Below are 18234 nucleotides of genomic sequence, written 5' to 3' on the forward strand. Positions count from 1 at the left end.
TGTCACACAGGGCAAGGAGCACATCCCTACCTGCCTTGGGCCCATGCCCCAGGTGTGAGCTGGTCCTCCTGCATGTGTGTGCGCCCCCCACAGTGCCTGTGCCCCCCACGGTGTGTGTGCCCATGTGTGCGCATGTCCCTGGCACCGCCGCCCGGGGATGTGTGTGATGTCACCCGTGCGGGGGCACTGGAACCTGGGTCACGCTCATGTCTAACACACCCCCGGGGTGTGCTCACTCCAGACCCCCCACATCCAGCTGCCACCCCAAGCTCCATCAGCCCTGCGCTCCCGTTGGGGATGGCTGTGAGTAGGGACAGGGAAGATGGCCAGCTCCAGCTGCTGGGAAAGGGCTCCCAGAGGATGCCCAGGCTGGGAGAGGCACCATGCCCGCTGCTGGGCTGTTTGCTCTGGGCTGTTTGCTCTGGGCTGGGCCCTGGCTGCTGGTGACATAGCCACGTCCTGACTAAACCCTGGTGCGAGGTGAAAGATCGCAGGGAAAGGGGAAAGTCTCCAGGCAGTGCTGATGCCTCACACAGCTCAAGGAGCTGGGAGGAGGGCCCAGCATCCGGAAACACCACGAGCCCTGTGCCAGCCTGGAGGGGAAGGGTGTCATCCAAAGGTGCCCAGCACCCAGGATTTCTGCTCCAAAACCAGGGCTGGAGTCTGAACCCAAGCTCCATTCCTGCAGGTGAAGGAAGGAACCCTGCAGAGCAGGGAGGTGGGAGGAGGAGAGGGGCTGAGAGCCCAAGGGGCAGTGCTGAAAGGCACAAGGGGCCCTGGGCTCAGCAGGATAAGGAATCAGCAGGGTCAGGATTCCTGCTGAGCACCCAGGGGTGCAAATGACACAGCGCAGACGTGAGAGCCCAGAGCTGGGCGTGAGGAGGAGGAAGAGGAGGAGGAGGAAGCCTCCACAAGCACGTCTGTGCAGGAGACACAGGCTTCCCAGGGACCAGTCCGAGGCACCAGGCTATTTTCCCATGGGATCTAAGGACCATCCCACACTTTCTTCTCTGGTGCCAGGCACCTTTTTCCAACCTGCTGGCAAAGCACAGAGCACTTAAAAATAAAAACCCCTCCCAAAACAACTATTCCTCCACACACACAATTCTCCCTACGGGAAGAGTGTGAGAGAGACTGAACCACATGAGAGAGGCGTTAGTCACGCTGCTTAATGCATGACTGGGAAGCTCTCGGAGGACAGTGGCATGCAAAATCCGACAGAATTCAGCCATCCCCACAAAAAAAAAAAAGAAAAAAAAACAAGCCTTAATGAGAGAGAGGTTATAAAGCGCCGGGAATTTAAGCAACTGCTTGAACAAGCCTGTGCTCCCAGTGATTCCCACAGCCTCCTGGCCCCGTTCCACGGGAGGCAGCACCGCTTCGGGAATGGACACCAAAGTCCAGCCTCTCCTTGCTCCCAACGGCTGATTGCGTGGCTCGCAGCCACGGCTTACAAGTCTGTCCAAACCCTGCGCTGAGCACACAAGTGCTAATCCTCCGCCCCGCGCTCCCCCCGGCCCCGCTCCGACACCCGGAGCTGGAGCAACATCCCAGCAAGCAGCAAACAGCTCATCCTAGCTCCACGCGGAGATCAGCGATCGTGTTAGCCGAGAGAACGGCCGCTGATGGTCAGTCCTGCGCCGAAGGCACGGCTGGGCTGAATCCTGGGTATTCCGTAGCACGTCCCAGGATTTGCTCCAGCTCCGGCTGCCACTGCGGCTGCTCGGCGTTTCTGCAGGCTGGGCCCGAGCGGCCGGAGCCAGAGCACCCCGCCAGGAGGAACCCCACTGGCCTGGCAACAGCGTCACCCCCAAATCATCCCTGAGGAGCTGGGCAGTGATGAAACGCCGGCAAAGCCCAGGGCCCTCCCTCCTCTTGCTGCCTTCTCCACATCCCTTCCAACTCCGCCAGCCAGCGAGGCAGAGACCTGTCAGAGCCTCCCAGGAGTGGCACCCGCCATCCTCCCACCCGTGGGTCCCCCACAGCCACTCCGGGCTCCTGCCCCCTCCCGCTGCCATCCCACCCTCCACCCCGGCTGGAGAGGGGCCCTGGGGGAAGACAAAAATATCGCGGGCCTGAAACACCTCGGCAGGGCCGCTGGGAGCTGGGCACAGCGGGAGCGGCTCTGCCCCGGGGGCGCAGCCGAGAGGGTTGGGGGACCTTGGGGAAGGGGGACAGGGTCCCCTCGGCCTCGCAGCGCGCCGGGGTAGCCGCTGCTGCCGGCTGCGGCGGCCGGCAGGGAGGATGGAGGCCGGGCTCCGCTGCCCGCCGCCGCGGCCGGGGCTCCCCGGTCCCCGCGGCGCTGCCCGGGCTGAGGCTCCGGCTGCCGCCGGCTCCGGCTGCGGGCACGGAGGGGAGCGGAGCCCCCGCTCCCCCAGGCGGCTCCGCCAGCCCCGCACACGCACAGATACACACACGGACACAAGCACGGACACACGCGCAGACACCCGTGAATAAACCACGGGAGCCGCTCTGCCGGCACCGGCTTCGCGCTCAATCTCGGAAACAGGGATCCTCCGCGGCGCCGGCACGCACAGCCGGCTGACACACGCGGAGCCTGCTGACACACTCGGAGCCCACTGACACACTCAGAGCCCGCTGACACACTCACCCGCACGCACATCGCCCGCTGACACACTCACTCACATACACACAGCCCGCTGACACACTCACTCGCACGCACAGCCCGTCACAAGCACACAGCTCCGCACACAGACACGCGCACCCCACTGGTGTCCCCGCAGGCCGGTGTCACACGCACCCCACGCGGACACCCCGGCGCGCCCCCGGCAGCCCCCCGCGCCCGCCGCTCGGGCTCACGCACAGCCCCGCTCCCAGCCGGCTCTCGGCTCACCCGCAACTTCTGCGGCTCCCACGCAGCCGCGCACCCCGCGGGCGCACACACCCAGGGCTGGACGAGGGGCACACACCCAGGGCCACCCCCGCGCGGAAAAATAAACACCCCGAAACACGCGCGCACCCCCCGCCACAGCCGCCCTCCCGCAATCACCGCCCGCCCTGCGCTGCGCGGGGCTGTGCGGGGCTGGCCGCGCTCCGCTCCGCTCCGCACAACAAGTGGCAGCGCCGGGCGGGACCGGGGACAAGCGGGAGCCGCCCCGCTGGCCGCGGAGCCCCGCGCAGCCCGGTGCGGAGGGGATCGGAGGGATGCGGGATGCTTAGGAGCGGGATGCTCGCCAGCGCCGCTCCCGCCGCCGCCCGGCCCCGCGCTCCCGCACGGCGCCGAGCTCCGGCGCGGGCCATCCCGCACCCCCCCCCCACGGGCCCCGCGGTTCTGCCTGGCTGCGGGCGGGGGTCCCGGCCCCGCCGCAGCTCTTACTTGGATGGTGCCGGCGCTGCGGTCCGTGCCGAGCCCCTGCGCGCTGGTCCCGCGCCGTCTCCATCGCCTCCTTCCCGCCGGGACCGGGCTCCCCCCACCCCCCCGGCTCCTCTCGAGCGTTATCCACGGATGAAAACCAAATGGAAAAAAATATTTAAAAAAAAAAAAAAAAAAAAAAAAAAAAAAAAAAAAAAGAAAGAAAGAAAGAAAAAAAAAAAAAAGGAGGGGGGAGGGGGGGCAAAAAATATATAAATGTCCCGTGGGAACCGCCCCCCTCCCCAGGCCGGGGCTGCGGCTCCTCCGGCGGAGCGGCGGCTCAGGCTGGAGGCAGCCCCGGTGGGCAGCTCGGTCCGTGCCCGCCTCCGTCCCTCGGTGTGTGTGAGGATGTGCAGGGGAAGCGCAGCGCAGGCACGGCCCCTTCCCCCCCCCGCCCGCCGCTGCCTCCGCCTCTCGCCGCCACCACCATGGGGAGGTGGAGCTCCGGCTCCTTATCAGATCCCGAGCCCGGCCGGGCTGCCAGGACGAGCGGGCAGCGGCTGCCGGGCAGAGCCGCCCGGCCCCGGGCTGCCGGCACCGGGCCCGGCGCCGTGCCCGTGCAAAATGGGGGTCCCCGGTGCCCCCCGGGCCCGCTCACCCCGGGGACCCCTCCGCTCCCTGCCCGCACACGTGCGGCTCGGGTCTCTCTTTTCACTCTCCTCTCGGTGCTCTCAATAATTAATTCGCTCATTTGTTCTTCCAGCCGGCGCTTCACAGCTCCACAAACCCCTGCACAGGGCCAGGGACCTGGGCCGGCGCAGCCGGGAGGTTCCTCCGTGGGACCGGGCCCCCCGGGGCTGTGCCCTCCCCTCCCAGGCCCCCGAGGCGGGCAGGGCTGCGGACAGGGGCTGTGCTGGCTGCGGTGGCGGGGCTGGGGCGGCCGCTGTGCCCTGCCGTCACACCTCGGTGAATCACTCGTTTATTTATTGCGGGGTGTCGGGGCGCAGCAGGCACGGAGCACCTGCGACTCCCAAAGCACCCGCGGGCTCCCAGCGCCCTTTGTGATGCCTTCACAAGCTGTTCTCCCCCAGCTGGCTCCTCACCCGGCACCTGGGCTGGCCGGGCAAAGTCCCCCGGGGGCCTGGGGACGGCGTGTTTCAGGGCTGCCGCTTCCATCGCTGCCTCCGCCGCCTCCTGCTCCTGCAAGGAGCGGCCTCGCCCCCTGCCAGGGGCTGGAGCTGCAGCCCGACCCTGCCAAAACCCTCAGCGCCCTCCGAGGGTCGCGCAGCCCGTGACGCTGCCCCTCACCCGCCTTCCGGGCCGGTTGCGGTGCGGATTTCTCGCCAGGATGCTGGAAAGTCCTTCCCGCTCCGCCGCAGCGAGGATGGGAGCGCGTCTCCCCGCTGAGCTACGCCAACCTGTTGCGCAGCGCCCTTCGCTGCACACATGCTCAGCTCGGCTGCATGACTGCACCATCTAGAGGCTGCGCCTGCCTGCTCGGAGCAGCCCGGCTCCATCTCACCCCCTAAATCACCCCGTTTTCCCCCAAAACTGCAGTGCTTTTCTGCCAAATTTCCCCGCTTTCCCCCGGCAACAAGCGGGTTCAGCCCGCGGCAGGGCTGCGTCCCGCTGGGCAGGACAAGGGGGCTGGGAATCACCCCTCAGGATGGAAAGCCCAGCTCTCTCCTCCCAGACTTTCGGCTCCTCCGTGTCCGTGTGCGGTTTTATTTTTTTTCCTAGTGTCAATTCACATGAAGCCAAATTAGTAGAAGACGTGAAGTGAGAAGCCAGGGAAGGTCACAGCCCACCTTTGGGGCAGGGAGAGGAGCTGTGGGGTTTGTCAGGCTGTGCCCTGCTGATCCAGCCTGAGCTGGGCAGGGAGAGGGAGCAGAATTCTCTGGAGACAAGGGGAGGTTTGATGGATCAGTAACTGGCAGCCCTCCTCGGAGGGACAGAGAGCTGGAGCAAAGGCAGAATCTGAGAGAGCGACCCCGTGGATCCAAGGCTGCCCATGAAGCAGGGACAGCAAACTTTAGAGATTGCTGGGGACCAAAGGTTTGCATTTCACAAGAGTCACCGGGCAGTTGATCGGCGGCGGCACAGGGAGTGCCGGGGATCACTCGATGCCGCTGATTTGTGGGACACTGGTGACTGTCACCTCAGCCTGTGCTCAGACACGTTTCTGAGGGACAGGTGCAGGCTCTAGGAATACAGGGGAGAAGTGTCCTGGCACCAGGAACCCCCCTGAGCAGCCCAGAGGAGTGGCCTGGCAGAGCCCTCCACAGTGCCAGCAGCACCTGTGGCCTGGAGGGGACACCATGCCCAGGCCACTGCTGGCCTGACCTGGCTTCCCAGGGCTGCCTCATCCATCTCTGCCTTCCTCCTCCACCCCACTGCCTTTGAAAGCCCCTCCCAGAATGCTCCTTGCCCTCTGACAACACAGGAAGCTTTACCATTCCCTGTACTTCCTTCTCCTGGGTGTTATTGTAGAATCCCAGAACAGTTTGGTTGGAAAGGACCTCAAAGACCATCTCATTCCACCCTCATCTGGCAGGGACACCTTGCACTGTCCTAGGGTGCTCCGAGCCCTGTCCAGCCTTGCCCTAAGCACTTCCAGGGATGGAGCATTCACAGCGTCTCTGGGCAACCTGTGTCTCACCACCCTCACAGGGAAGAATACTCCATCCTGATATGTACCAGCTCCAGATGAGTCACCCATCCTCACCTTGTCTTCACCATTCCCAGAAAGCAGAGCTAGTCTAAGCAACAAGAAACCCTCAGGCTGCAGCTCTGTCTGCAGAGTTATTCCATGACACCCTCCAGGGCTGGCAGTGCCGCCACCCTTGGAGCTGCTGCTGGAGGCTCTGGCTTGCACCGAGCTCTGGGTCCCCCAACCTGGGCTGCTCCAGGTGCCCCGTGTGGGGCTGTTCCAGGTGCCCTGTGCTGGGCTGCTCCAGGTGCCCCAAGCTGGGCTGCTCCAGGTGCCCCGTGTGGGGCTGTTCCAGGTGCCCTGTGCTGGGCTGCTCCAGGTGCCCCAAGCTGGGCTGCTCCAGGTGCCCCATGTGGGGCTGCTCCAGGTGCCCTGTGCTGGGCTGCTCCAGGTGCCCCGTGCTGGGCTGCTCCAGGTGCCCCGAGCTGGGCTGCTCCAGGTGCCCCATGTGGGGCTGCTCCAGGTGCCCCGTGTGGGGCTGCTCCAGGTGCCCCGTGCTGGGCTGCTCCAGGTGCCCCAAGCTGGGCTGCTCCAGGTGCCCCATGTGGGGCTGCTCCAGGTGCCCCGTGTGGGGCTGCTCCAGGTGCCCCGTGCTGGGCTGCTCCAGGTACCCCGAGCTGGGCTGCTCCAGGTACCCCATGTGGGGCTGCTCCAGGTGCCCCGTGTGGGGTTGCTCCAGGTACCCCGAACTGGGCTGCTCCAGGTACCCCAAGCTGGGCTGCTTGAGCAGAACACGGAGGCAGCTGCTCCGTGGTGCCGGTGGGGCCTTATCAGAAGAACAAAGCCTGCGAGGGAAGAGCATCCAGCTAAATCTCTGGGAAAGCGAGAAGAAAGGGAAACACAGAGAGCAAATGAACCTTACAAGAGAATAAATACCCCCTCCCCAACACACACACACGCAGCAACCTGGCTGCCGTCTGCTGCTAGGAGTTCAAAGGCTCCTCTGTTCTCTCTCTCATCAGCTCTGGGCTCCGCAGGAGAAGCAGCAGCTTGGATTTGGGCAGCAAATGCTAATAACACAGATGTTCTGACAATCCACTTGTTTCTACAATTAAAAACAAAAAGATCCTCAAAACCCAAATGCGAGGAAATGAGCACATTAAAGAACTTCTCCTCCGCTCGCCTCCTGCGTCACCCAGGGCTGCAGGTTTGTGGGGGAAGGAGCTGGGTGGGCGCAGCCCCATCCGGAGCGTCGGTGGGATGGTGTGGGAGCAGCTCATCCCTGGGCCCACGGCCCCGCTCTGGCCACGGGCTGCGGGCAGCCAGCCCCGCCTGGATCCACCAAGGAGCCGCGGGGCTCGGGTGTTCACTGCCTGTCTTGCCTGTGGGATGCTCACTGCCAAATTATTGGGAGATTGTTTTTATTACTGTTTTAACTCTTTTTTTAACCTTGTTTTTCTCTTGGCTGCTCTTTCACTCACTCATTAATTTTGGTATTTTTCTCACGGTATATAACCCCTGTCACGGCTGCCATGGCAACAGGAGGGAATGTGCTCAGCGCTAAAATATCCTCTCAAAAATAACAAAAATAAGACAACAGAGGCAGCTTCTGTGGGCTGCTGCAAATGCAGATCTGGCCTGGCTTTGTGGTGACGGAGGATGAAAGATCCTGCAAGCTGGGGAAGCCCCTGAGCCCTGGGCCTCCCACAGCGCTCGGCCCACCCCACATCCCAGGGCATGCGGCCTGGGAGCTCCTCCGGGGGTGGACACTGGGGCTGAGCATCTCCAATCTCCTCATCCAGCCCTGAAAGCTCTTCCCCATTCTCAGGACCACTGCCCCTTGTCCCTCAAGGCCACATGAGCTCCACCATTGCCACACTGGGAGCTCGTACTGGATGGACATTGCAACTGAGAATCTCCAGTCTCCTCATCCAGCCTTGAAAGCTCCTCCCCTTCCTCAGGGATCACTGTCCCTTGTCCCTCAAGGCCACATGAGCTCCACCATTGCCACACTGGAAGCTCCTCCTGGGGTGGACCTTGGGACTGAGCATCACAGAAAATTCTTCCCATTCCTCAGGGAGAACCATTCCCCAGATAAATGAGGAGGAAAGGTGGGTCTAGGCTTGGAGAAGGTGGTGAGGGCATTGCTCAGGGGGGGTTGCTGGTGTCTCGTGGGTTTCCATCCACACGTGGATCCCTGGGACAAGTCCCACCTGGTGATGTGGTGTCCCCAGGCTTGGGAGCCGCAGCCAGCATTGGTGGCAGGGCCAGCAGGGTTGTCACCCAGAGCTGTTGTCTCTATGTGACAGGATCACCGGGCTGGGGGAGAGAGGCACTTGTGTTGATAGAGCACACTCGGATCTCCCTGAGGCATTTGACTTCCTTCCACCTGACATTTTGATTAAAACTTGCATTAGAAGGAATTAACAGGGCACAGATGAAATGGATTCAAACTGCTTCCCTGGCAGATCTCTGAGGGGGCTGCTAATGGGGAGAGAGCAGTAAGGAGCATTATTCCCACCTCCCTCCCCCAGGGCCCCGCGTTTCGTCCGCTGCTGTGAAACATTTTTATCAATGATGGAGATGAAGAGATGAAATCTTTGCTGGGAAAGCTGGAAAATGACACCCAGAGTGATGAGACAGAAAGGGAAGAGGATGTTTTCACCTGGTTAAATGGTCAGGGGGTATTTGACTGCAGATATCCGGAGTATGTTTGGGACTGAAGTTTGGATTTGAAGCCCTCAGGCTGGATCTTGGAAAGCAGTGACTCTGGGCAAGCCCATACAGGCTGGGCAGAGGAACCCTGGCTTTTAACCAGCAATCAAGGGAGCTGTAAGTTTAAACCCTCCCAAGAATATCTGCCTCGTCCAGTGTTGCAGATTCGTCTGTGAAAGAGTAATTAGGCATCATTGTGTACTGGTGTGTGGGGGCTGAAATCAGTGAATAGCACCCTGCTGGAGCTCTTTGTCTGGCACCCACACTCGGGGATGTCAGGGGAACACCACGAGAGCTGGAAGGAGCACCACAGACCCGACCACAGCCTGGAAAAGCCAGGCCTAGGGGTGTGATGCTGCTAAAACTCTGTTATCAGGTGATCTGAGCACCTGGCCTGTGTCCTCCCACACGGAAAACAGAGCAGGGAACCCTTAAATCCCACAGCAAGGAGTAACAAGAGCAGGGCTGGAGCTGAAGAGAGGCAGATTCAGCCTTGGATTGAAATCCAGCATCCAAGTGGTGAGAGCATTTGAAGGCTGGAGGAGCTTTTCTCGGAGAGATGATGGGCTCACAGCACTGCTGCAGCTTTTGTCACCAGATTAGATCTCACTCTAAAAAAGAAACCATTTAATCCTGGGAGCAGCTCTGAGGCTGAGGCGAGGACGGGCTGGGGTGAGTGACCTCCCTGGCCCGATCCTCCACCTCATCCCTTCCCTCTCCAGGCCATTGGGAGCAGAATGTCTGCAGTGCCCTGCAATTATTCAAGCACTGATTAATCAATGCCCTGCTCCAGGGTTCAGGGAGGTTTCTCCAATCCCCACCCACCCTCTGCGGCACCAGAGATCTCCTCAAGAAGAAGCAGCAGGGCCCCAGAATGAAACCCTGGTGGCTGATTGAGCTTTGGTGCTCAGTGCCTGAGCTGATCCAGGGATTCAGACTGGAGAGGAGCTTTCCTGGCACTCTCAGGCTGTTGGAAACACATGGGATGCTCCAGCAGCTTCCCCAGGTTGGGAGCCACCCCCAAGGGTAAGCTCCTGCTGTTCCCAGCACTGTGCCCACGCCAGTGGTCTGGGCTGTGGTGGCCTCTCTCCCATCCCTGCCTCTGGCATTCTCTTTATTCCCAAAACACTCAAATTCCTGGTCCTGAGTATAAGGAGGGAGTCAGTGGGGTTGTACATGAGGTGTGGGGTCACTGAGTCGTGGAATCACAGCATGGTTTGGGTTGAAAGCAGCCTTAAAACTCATCTTGATCCAAAACTGGAATTTCACCCACTAAATCACATCATTCAGGTCCCCATGCCCTCTTGGCTGTCCCCAGTCCGGGCTCCCCATGACCTGGCAGGAGCAGGTTTGGGATCAGGCATCCTGGAAGGGACTCTGGGGGTTCCTGTGCTGCTGCTGCTGCCGGAGATGCTGAGGGTCTGGCAGGGCTGGAGAGCAGCAGGAAGAGGGGAGCTCTCAGGAAGAGGGGAGCTCTCAGGAAGTGCAGCCTTGCAAGGAATGAGCCGAATTTCTCACTTCGCTCTCTGAGCTGGCCTCGCCTCCTCCGGGGATCTGCTATTCATTCCTCCTCCAAAGGAGATTTACACCCATTTCCTGCTTTTGTTAGGGTCCAACGGTCTCCTGCCTGAAATCCCACCTCCAGCTGCTGCTGGGAGATGGACCGGCCCTGGAGACAAGCGAGCAGGCACCGGGGAAGGGAGGGCTCCACATCGTCCCAACAGGAGCTGCCGGGGAGCCGTGACCTCCTTCCACAGGATCCCACGGTCCAAGGGAGCAGGAGGAGACTCAGGGAGAGGAGACCAGACCAGACCTGCCCTGCCCGTGACTGGCACGGGGATGGGACACACGGAAACCTCTGCTCAGGCTGGGACTTGTCCCTGGAGTCTGGGCTGGGCAGGAGAGGAGCTGCTCCAGGCATGGAGAAAGGGAGAGGCTCATCCCTCATCCCTGGAGAGGAGGGACTGGGGGCCCACGGCCAACCAAGTTCTGTGGGGTCCAGGGACAGATGGGGACCACGGGAGGGTCCTGGGTGACAACAGCAGGTCAGGGACTGTGGTGGGGACAGCCAGGGTGCGCATGGACACCAGAGGATGGAGAGCTCAAGGTGAGCGTGGGTTTGGCAGGACATGGCAGGGAGAGACTGAGGGCAGTGCCTGGGGACAGCAGAGGAGAGGGGCCCTGGGGACCAGGGAGGTGCCACAGGCACCAGCATGGCAGAAACAAGCAGCCCTTGGAGCAGGGAGAGCAGGGCAGCACGGGCCGGGAATGGGAATGCACTGAGGGGGGAGGTCATTGTCCCTCGAGCTGGCATGTGGCAGGAGCACCGGGCCAGAGAGGGGCTGGGGTGGGAAGTGGTGGCAGCAGTGACAGACCTGAGTGACCTTTGCAGGGCCGGGGTTGTGTTTGCTCCGAGGGGGTGATGCTGCCCCTTATCTCCTCTCTGTGTTTGCTCTGCAATATCCTGGAGCCAACACTCCTCAGGGCAAAATCCAGAGGCGCTGGAGTGAGGATGGAAGGGGAATGCAGGGCTAAACAAGTGCCAGACAAGCTGGGACCCGCGGGAAAGGCCAGCCAAGATCAGATAGGGCACATCCTGAGGGAGAAGATGGGTGGCTGGAGGTCTGGAGCGGGGGATCCCGGTGGGGATCTTCTCTGGGGGCTGGGGCACAGGGCCAGAGCTGACCCTGGGATGCAGTGGGTGGAATACTGGGGATGGGACATTGCTTCCAGCTGTGCCCAGGTGCCATGTCCCCAAGTGCCACATCCACACATTTTTTAGAGCCATGGAGCCACAGAATTATTTGGCTTGGAAGGGATCTTAAACACCACTTTATTCCAGCCCTTTTGGTGGACAAATTTTCCTGAGACTTGATTACTCCAAGCCCCATCCAGACTGGCTTTCAACACTTCCAGGTACCCACAGAGCTCACAGCACATCCTGCTTCCCCCTGTGCCTGAGCGTCACCGCCCCAGGCTGGCAACCAGCATGGACCTTCCTGCTGAGGGACTAAGTCCATCTGTCCCAAGAGACAGGAGCTGTGCTGGGTGCCACACAGGCCAGTGTGCCCTGCCCAGGGCGGGAAGGGTGGCAGGGCTGAGCGGGAAGGGGATGAGGCAGCTTTGGGGAGGGATCCTGAGGAGCTGGGAGCAAGCAGGGAGAGCAGACTTTGCCCATCCTGGTAAACAAACAGCATGGATCGCTCCAAAGCAATCCCTGACTCCACCGCCCCTCACAGACACAACATGCAGGGCCCTGAACTTTTGTGTATTTGTTTTAGGACAAAAGCATTAAGGGGAAAATACCAAACAACAAATAATGTCTGTGCACACTGGCTTGCCAGGTGTTCTCTGCTCCCCAGGGCAGGCTGGCAGTTTACAGTGCTGCTGAGTGCCACAGCACATACCCACATCTGCCTGTCCCCAGGCCCACCACAAGGGTGGCCCCTCCACATCCACCCCTTATTCAGCCTCAAATCAGACCAGCCTGGTGGGTCCCTCCAGAGGGGCACTTTTTCTTTGGGCTCATTTCCTGCTCTGGCCCTTGAATTCCGTTTTTCCCTTGCAAAAGGGCCCTGTGGGTCCTGGGGACTGGAGGATTTGAGCAGCCCCTTGCAGTGCAGGGTGTGCTTTCAACATCTTCAGCACCTCCACATAATCCTCTCTCCCATCCCTTTGTTGGCTGCCTCTCACTGCACACAATTCCCAGCGTGGAGCCGGAATTCCGGGTGAGAATGAGTCAGGACAGCTCGGTCTTGGTGGGCTCTGCACCAGGGGCAGCTTCCAGCCTGGGGGGCAGCTCCTGTGGCCAAAGTGCCCAGCCCAGGGCACCCCCAGGCCACTGCCCAGTGCTCCCCAGCAGCCCAGTGTCCCCAGGAGCTGCAGCTCTGCAGCAATTGCTGGTGCTCACAAACAGCCTTGTTTCATCTCCAGAGGAAACTCTTCAAAGCCACCCAAGCACTTTGATTTCGGAAAGGTTTCCATTCCTGTGAAGATAAGAAAAGCTCCCTTGGCACCGTGCAAGGGCCCCCAGGAGGGACTGCAGCCCACATGCCTGGGAGCCAGGCAGCCACGGGCTGAGGCTGAGCAGGCTCACGAGTCCATGGCCAGCAGCATCAGCAGCACTGTGGCCTGGCACGGGACAGGAGCTTCCACAGGACTGGGCCCTGCCCTCTGCCAGGCTCGGGGATGTGGTGGGGTGACCTGGAGAGAGGCTGTCTGGGATCTGGGGGATGGGATGGGCACCTCCAGGCCCTTGGGACAGGGAGGTGTCTCCTTCCAGCATTCCTGGCATGGCCTCTTGCAGAGACAACAGGTTGGTGACCTGGATGTTGCTCCCAGCTCTGGGCCCTGCTGCCCAGGGGATTGGTTTGGAAATAGGGGGAATGTGTCTGGATGTGGGAGCAGTGAAATGAGGGAGCACCAGGGGAATGGACTGGGAGCAGGGAGTTTTGGGTCTGAGAGCCATGCAGGGCTGGAGAGGGAATGGAGCAGGCTCTTGGGACAGTCTGGGGATGATGGGGACAGTCTCACCATGGGGGTGGATGTTCTTCCTGTCACCCCTGCTGTAGCCAGAGCCTCACCCTGACCCTCCAACCTCACCCTGGCTCAGAGTCATCAAGGCTTTAATCACAAAAGAGACTTTGAGCTGCAGGATGTGGAGATCAAGAAGCAAGAAGCCCTTTTGGTGTCTGTGTCTTCTCCAGAGCAAGGAGTAAAATGAGTAAGACAATTTGGAGGGGAGATATGGATGATGAGATCCAATTGTTATGGGATAATGAGATCCCTGAGTTACTTCAGCTTGAGGTCCCTGGCAAAACCACCAGGAGCTGGCCCAAAAGCCTTCAGGAAATCACTATTGAGTGTGAGGATGTAGCAGGAGGGTTACAGGGAGCTGCATTCTTCAGGAGGAGCTGCAGGAAAGTGAACCCGTCTCTCCATCCAGCAAATCCCACTGAGCTGTGCCCAACACGGAGCCAGTTTGGGAAGTGCCACCAGGGTTAGGGGGGGCTGTGCCAGGCACATAAAGAGGAGGGGCAGGGGAGCAGAGGAAAGAAAATCACTGGAGAGTGTTGGCCTGGCTCACAGCGAGATATTGGGAGTGAGTCTGGTCACAATTTTGCTCACAAAATGAAACCTCTTGGCCTGATTGCAGCAGCACCACTGGGACCTGGAGTGGGCTGAGAGCACAACCAAGGGTGCTGTGGAGTGGTCAGGGAGCTGCTCAGCCCCCCTGGAGGGTGAGGAAGGTGAAGGGGTTGCACCAGTGTCACCAGGGTGCTCAGTAACAGGAGGTGACACAGCCAGCACCAGACTGAGGAAATGCAGGGCAGGAGGAGATCTAGGCCCCTTCCCTGTGTCCCTGCCCTGCGCTGGACTGCTCCAGGTGACAGCCCTTGGCCCTTGTACGACACCCCCAGTGTCACCTCACAGAGATGTGGGTTGGGGCAGCTGCAGAAAGCCAAGGAGGGATGGGGAGGACACAGCAGTTGTACCCCCACTGCTGCTGTGCCACCAGCACTGCTGTGACACCGCCCCTGTCAGCCCTGCAGGGACACCAGCATTGCATCCACTGTGATCTCAGGGTGACCATCACCTCCTGGTCTCTCCTGGGGATGCCAGGGGTTGCAGGTGCCTCACTGAGCACCAAGAGGCTCCTGAGGGTTTTTTGAAGTGGGTGAAGGAGCAGCCCCCAAGCTGGGAACTTCCCGTTCCTCTTCCCTGCTCTCCTTTTGCTCTGTGTGACCCCACAGCTGCCCTGGGAGGCACAGACAGGCCCAGCCCAAAGTGGGGGCGGTGAAATCGGGGACTCTGCTGGGCTTGAGGATCACATTGGTGGAGCAGGAGAGGGCAGGGTTAGCAGGAATGAACTGGAGACATGCTGGGACTGATGGAAGGAGCACGGGAGAGCCTGAGAGACCTGTCCTACTTTTCCAACAGTGAAGAGCCAGGGCGGGGGTCCCTCCTGATTTCCCTGCTCAGGCCCCTGGGCTGATGCTGAGGGAGCTGCAGTAGGGACTCCCAGCCTGCAGTCCCGGAGGTGCCCGGTACCAAAGCTCCCGAGGAAGGTGCACGAACGCCCCGGGGCAGCAGGCAGGCAGAGGAAACCCTGAAGGGAGGCGCTTGCTCTCCTTTCTGCCGAGAACAGCCTGGGGCAGAAACGCTCCCCTGTGCCCACTGCATTCCGCTCCAGACAACGAGGAGCTCCAGAGGACTGGGGCACACAGAGAGGGGCACCCCGAGCATCTGGATGATCCCAAGGTTGCTTTTCAGGGAGCTTTGTCACCAAAAATGTTACAGAAAAGTATTTCTCAGCTTTTTTTTTTTTTTTTTCTTTTTTTTTTTTTTTTTTTTCTTTTTTTTTCTTTTCCAGCCTGAGTCAGGTATTTAAAACCCTGTGGACCTTTCCGTGCCACTCTATCTCTTAAGGAAAGTGGGAAGGGAGGAAGCGATACAGAGGATCCCATAATTGAGTTTTGGCTTGCAATCCTATTGTTAGCAGGGCAAAAAATAAATCCTGGAGCAGCAGCAGGGGGAGGCAGCACCCTCAGCCCTGCAGTGACACCCTGGTGCCTCAGGGGACTGCCAGGGGCTGCAGGGTTGGGTTTCATTTCCTTCTATTTCAGCCAGGTTTTCTAAGGCAATGAGATGACTTTAGCTCCTGGCTGATGTCACTGTTGTGAGGGAGCTCTGCAGGATTTAGATCCCAAAATCAGAGAATTGTTTAGGTTGGAAAAACCTCCAAGGTCATCAAGCCCAACAGGTAACCCAGCACCACAGTGTTCACCATGAAATCATGTCCCCAAGTGCCACATCTGCACATCTTTTAGAACCATGGAGTCACAGAATTATTTGGCTTGGAAGGGATCTTAAACAATCCCTTATTCCAACCCTTTTGGTGGACACCTTCCCCTAGACTTGGTTGCTCCAAGTCCCATCCAGCCTGGCTTTCAACACTTCCATGGACACACTTCAATTTGAGGCATCCCCAGATGGGTGGCTGGATATGGAGAGGTGCAAAAGGTGCCTTGAAGGAGGAAAAGGCACACCAGGAGCAAACAACAACCTCTGGCAGCATCTTCCTGGCACTGCAGCCCCTCTGAGCTGGTGACCTGCAGCTCTCAGGATGGGTTCCAGGGTGGTAAACCCCTCTAAAACTGGGTCCTGCTGGCCCTGAGCCTTCTGAGCTCTGCTGGGTGGGACCTGCAGCTCTCAGGGTGGGTTACAGCAGCTTGGAAGAGCCTAAACCACTCTAAAACTGGGTCCTGCTGGCCCTGAGTTCTGCTCACAGCTCTCCTCATTGCCAGCCCCTCCATCCCAGCTCAAACTGTGGCTGCTGTTGCACGGGCACGACTCGTGTGTCCATGGGGGGAAGCAGCCCCAGGAATAACCCAGCCTGGAAACCAGGAGCTCGTGTGCTCGTTTGAAGTGCAGGATACGGCAGCTCAGGAGCCCCCCGCTCGCCAAGATTTCTAATTACGCTTCTGCATAATTGTTCCAAGCATTTGCTCACGCTGAAGCAAAGCTTATTGGTTTGTGAGCCCGAGCACACCCCGGGGCCTGCTTCCAAATGTAGGCCCAGCCTTTAGTGCCCCCGGTGCCATAGTTGGAGGATGTGAATTTGTGTATTATTGCTGAGAGCTCCGTCACCGCGCTTGGAGCTCTTAGAGGACTCCAGATGTGTCATCTGGGCCGGGGGATTTGCTGCCTTTTGTGCATTCCGGCGTCGTGGCTGTGAATCCTCCATCCCTGCCTTGGCTTCCCTGCCTGAGGAGGACGATGAGTTAGGGAACTCTGCTTCTGCATGAGGTTGTCCTGGTGTTTGGCTGTGTATTCCCAAATCTCCACCACATTTCCCCCATTCTCCATGCTCTCTGTGCTCCCTGTGCTCTGTGTGCTCCATGTGTTCCCAGCCATCTCTGCTTCCTGATTTCCACCCCGTGTTTTACCCCCTGCAGGCTCTCCCCCTCTCTGTTGGCTCTCTGTGGGTTAATGCCTATTTTCTCCACAGCATTTGGCTCCGTCTCATGCATCTGCCATCAGAGCAATGTGAACCTTCCCTGTTTCCCTTCCCAGTATTCCCAAAGCTCTGCTAAGCAAACTCCAGCCCTGGTCCCATCACATTCCAGTCCCTGCCCTTCCCACAGATCTGGGATTGAGCCATCTCCATGTCCTAGGAAATGTGGCACAGTAAGAGTTGCTCTTCCTTTAACCCCAGGCATGGCATCCTGGCTCTGTGTATGGGATTGCCTTATAGGACTCACAGCACCCCTGGCAGGCAGGAACAGAGCCAAGGTTAGGGCAGGGACTGAGATCAAATCCAGCTCTGGCTCCTGCCAGGCTTATGGGGCATTGGATGGGGCTTGGAGCATCCTGGTCTCTGCCCATGGCAGAGGATTGGAATGAGAAGAGCTTTAATTTCCAGCCCAAACCAATCTATGATTCCATGATTCTGTGAGAACCTTTCCCATTTCCTTAAGCCTTTGTGGAGAGGTGGGAAGGGCTGAGTTCCAGTCTGCTCTGCCAGCAGGCAGGAATCCATGCCGGGTGGAATACACGAGCTTCCCCTGCCCTCTCAGGTTGTTGGGATTTAGGGAGCCATCCCTGGCAGTGACTGGGGAGATGCAGAAAATTTGGAATGTGTCTCCACCAAAGCTCCAGTGTGTCTTGGGAGTGTGGTGCCAAAACCACCCATGAAGCCCTTCATGTGTTGAACCATAGGGACAAGTGACATCCAAATGGCTCCTTCCACAACCCCCAAGTCTTGGGGCTGCTGTCCCCATTGGGATGAGGGAAGGATTCCCTCAGTCAGAGCTGTGGAGGTTCCTGAGCAAACAGGAGGGAGCAGTTTTGGGCTCCAAGCAGCAGAACCTCCAATGGGGCAGCAGCATCAAGGGAGAAATGTGCCCACAGCAACAGCTTCCCTCTGCTCCAAGGTTGCTTCCCTCTGCTTCATTGGTGATCCACTTATCCAGGCTGGAGCTCCCAGTGCTCCCCTCCATGGACAAAGCCCCTGGAGTGTCTCCAAAGCTGCTGATTTCCCCCAAGAAGCCTTGAGCACCTTGGCCAGGACACAGCCACCCTTCAGCTGGGCATCTCCAGGCAGGATATCCTCCAGGACAAGGCCAGCACAGATCGGGGGGAGCTCCCAGGTGTGGCTGTGCCGTGGTGTTGCCCAGGAAGGGGAGAGGGGAGGAACAGCAGCAGCAGCCCTGCGCAGTTATGCAGTAATATCCAAATCTGCTTACTGTCTGCCGCTGTGATTGAAGGAGTTTCTGTAATAATGTATTAGCTAAAGCTTCCAGATTATCCCAAAAACATCAGCTTTAACAAAGGGGTAATGCCTCTTTAATCCCCGCATGATCCCGGTTCCCAGTCTCTGCAGGACATTAATTCACGGCTAATACACAGACTCCAGGCAGGCTGCTAATGTGGGCTGCAGCCCAGTGGGGCCAGCCGGCCACTGCTTTGTTCCCCCTGCTCCTGGGAATGCCAGGATCTCCAGCCTGGCCCCCTTCCTGAGCACAGCTCCTGGATCTGGCCACTGTGGTTGGTC

At 59.5% G+C, this 18234-nt stretch overlaps 1 protein-coding gene across 2 annotated transcripts in view; it reads right to left on the reverse strand.

Moving 5' to 3' along the window:
• Positions 1-4720, reverse strand: part of PCDH1 (protocadherin 1) — a 54435-nt gene extending 49715 nt beyond the window's left edge. Inside the window, exon 1 of one of the 2 annotated variants that reach the window (XM_083871946.1) lies at positions 4622-4720. Coding sequence is in view for 1 of the 2 variants with exons in the window: in XM_083871945.1 (XP_083728071.1) it covers positions 3338-3401 (64 nt within the window). In the remaining variant the exon portion in view is untranslated. Of the gene's footprint in view, positions 1-3337; positions 3865-4621 lie in introns of those variants that run through there. The other variant, XM_083871945.1, reaches the window with a different exon arrangement.
• Between the last annotated feature and the right edge of the window lie 13514 nt (positions 4721-18234).

The sequence above is a fragment of the Zosterops lateralis genome (genome assembly GCF_965231275.1).
Source record: "Zosterops lateralis genome assembly, chromosome: 14".
NCBI lineage: Eukaryota > Metazoa > Chordata > Aves > Passeriformes > Zosteropidae > Zosterops > Zosterops lateralis.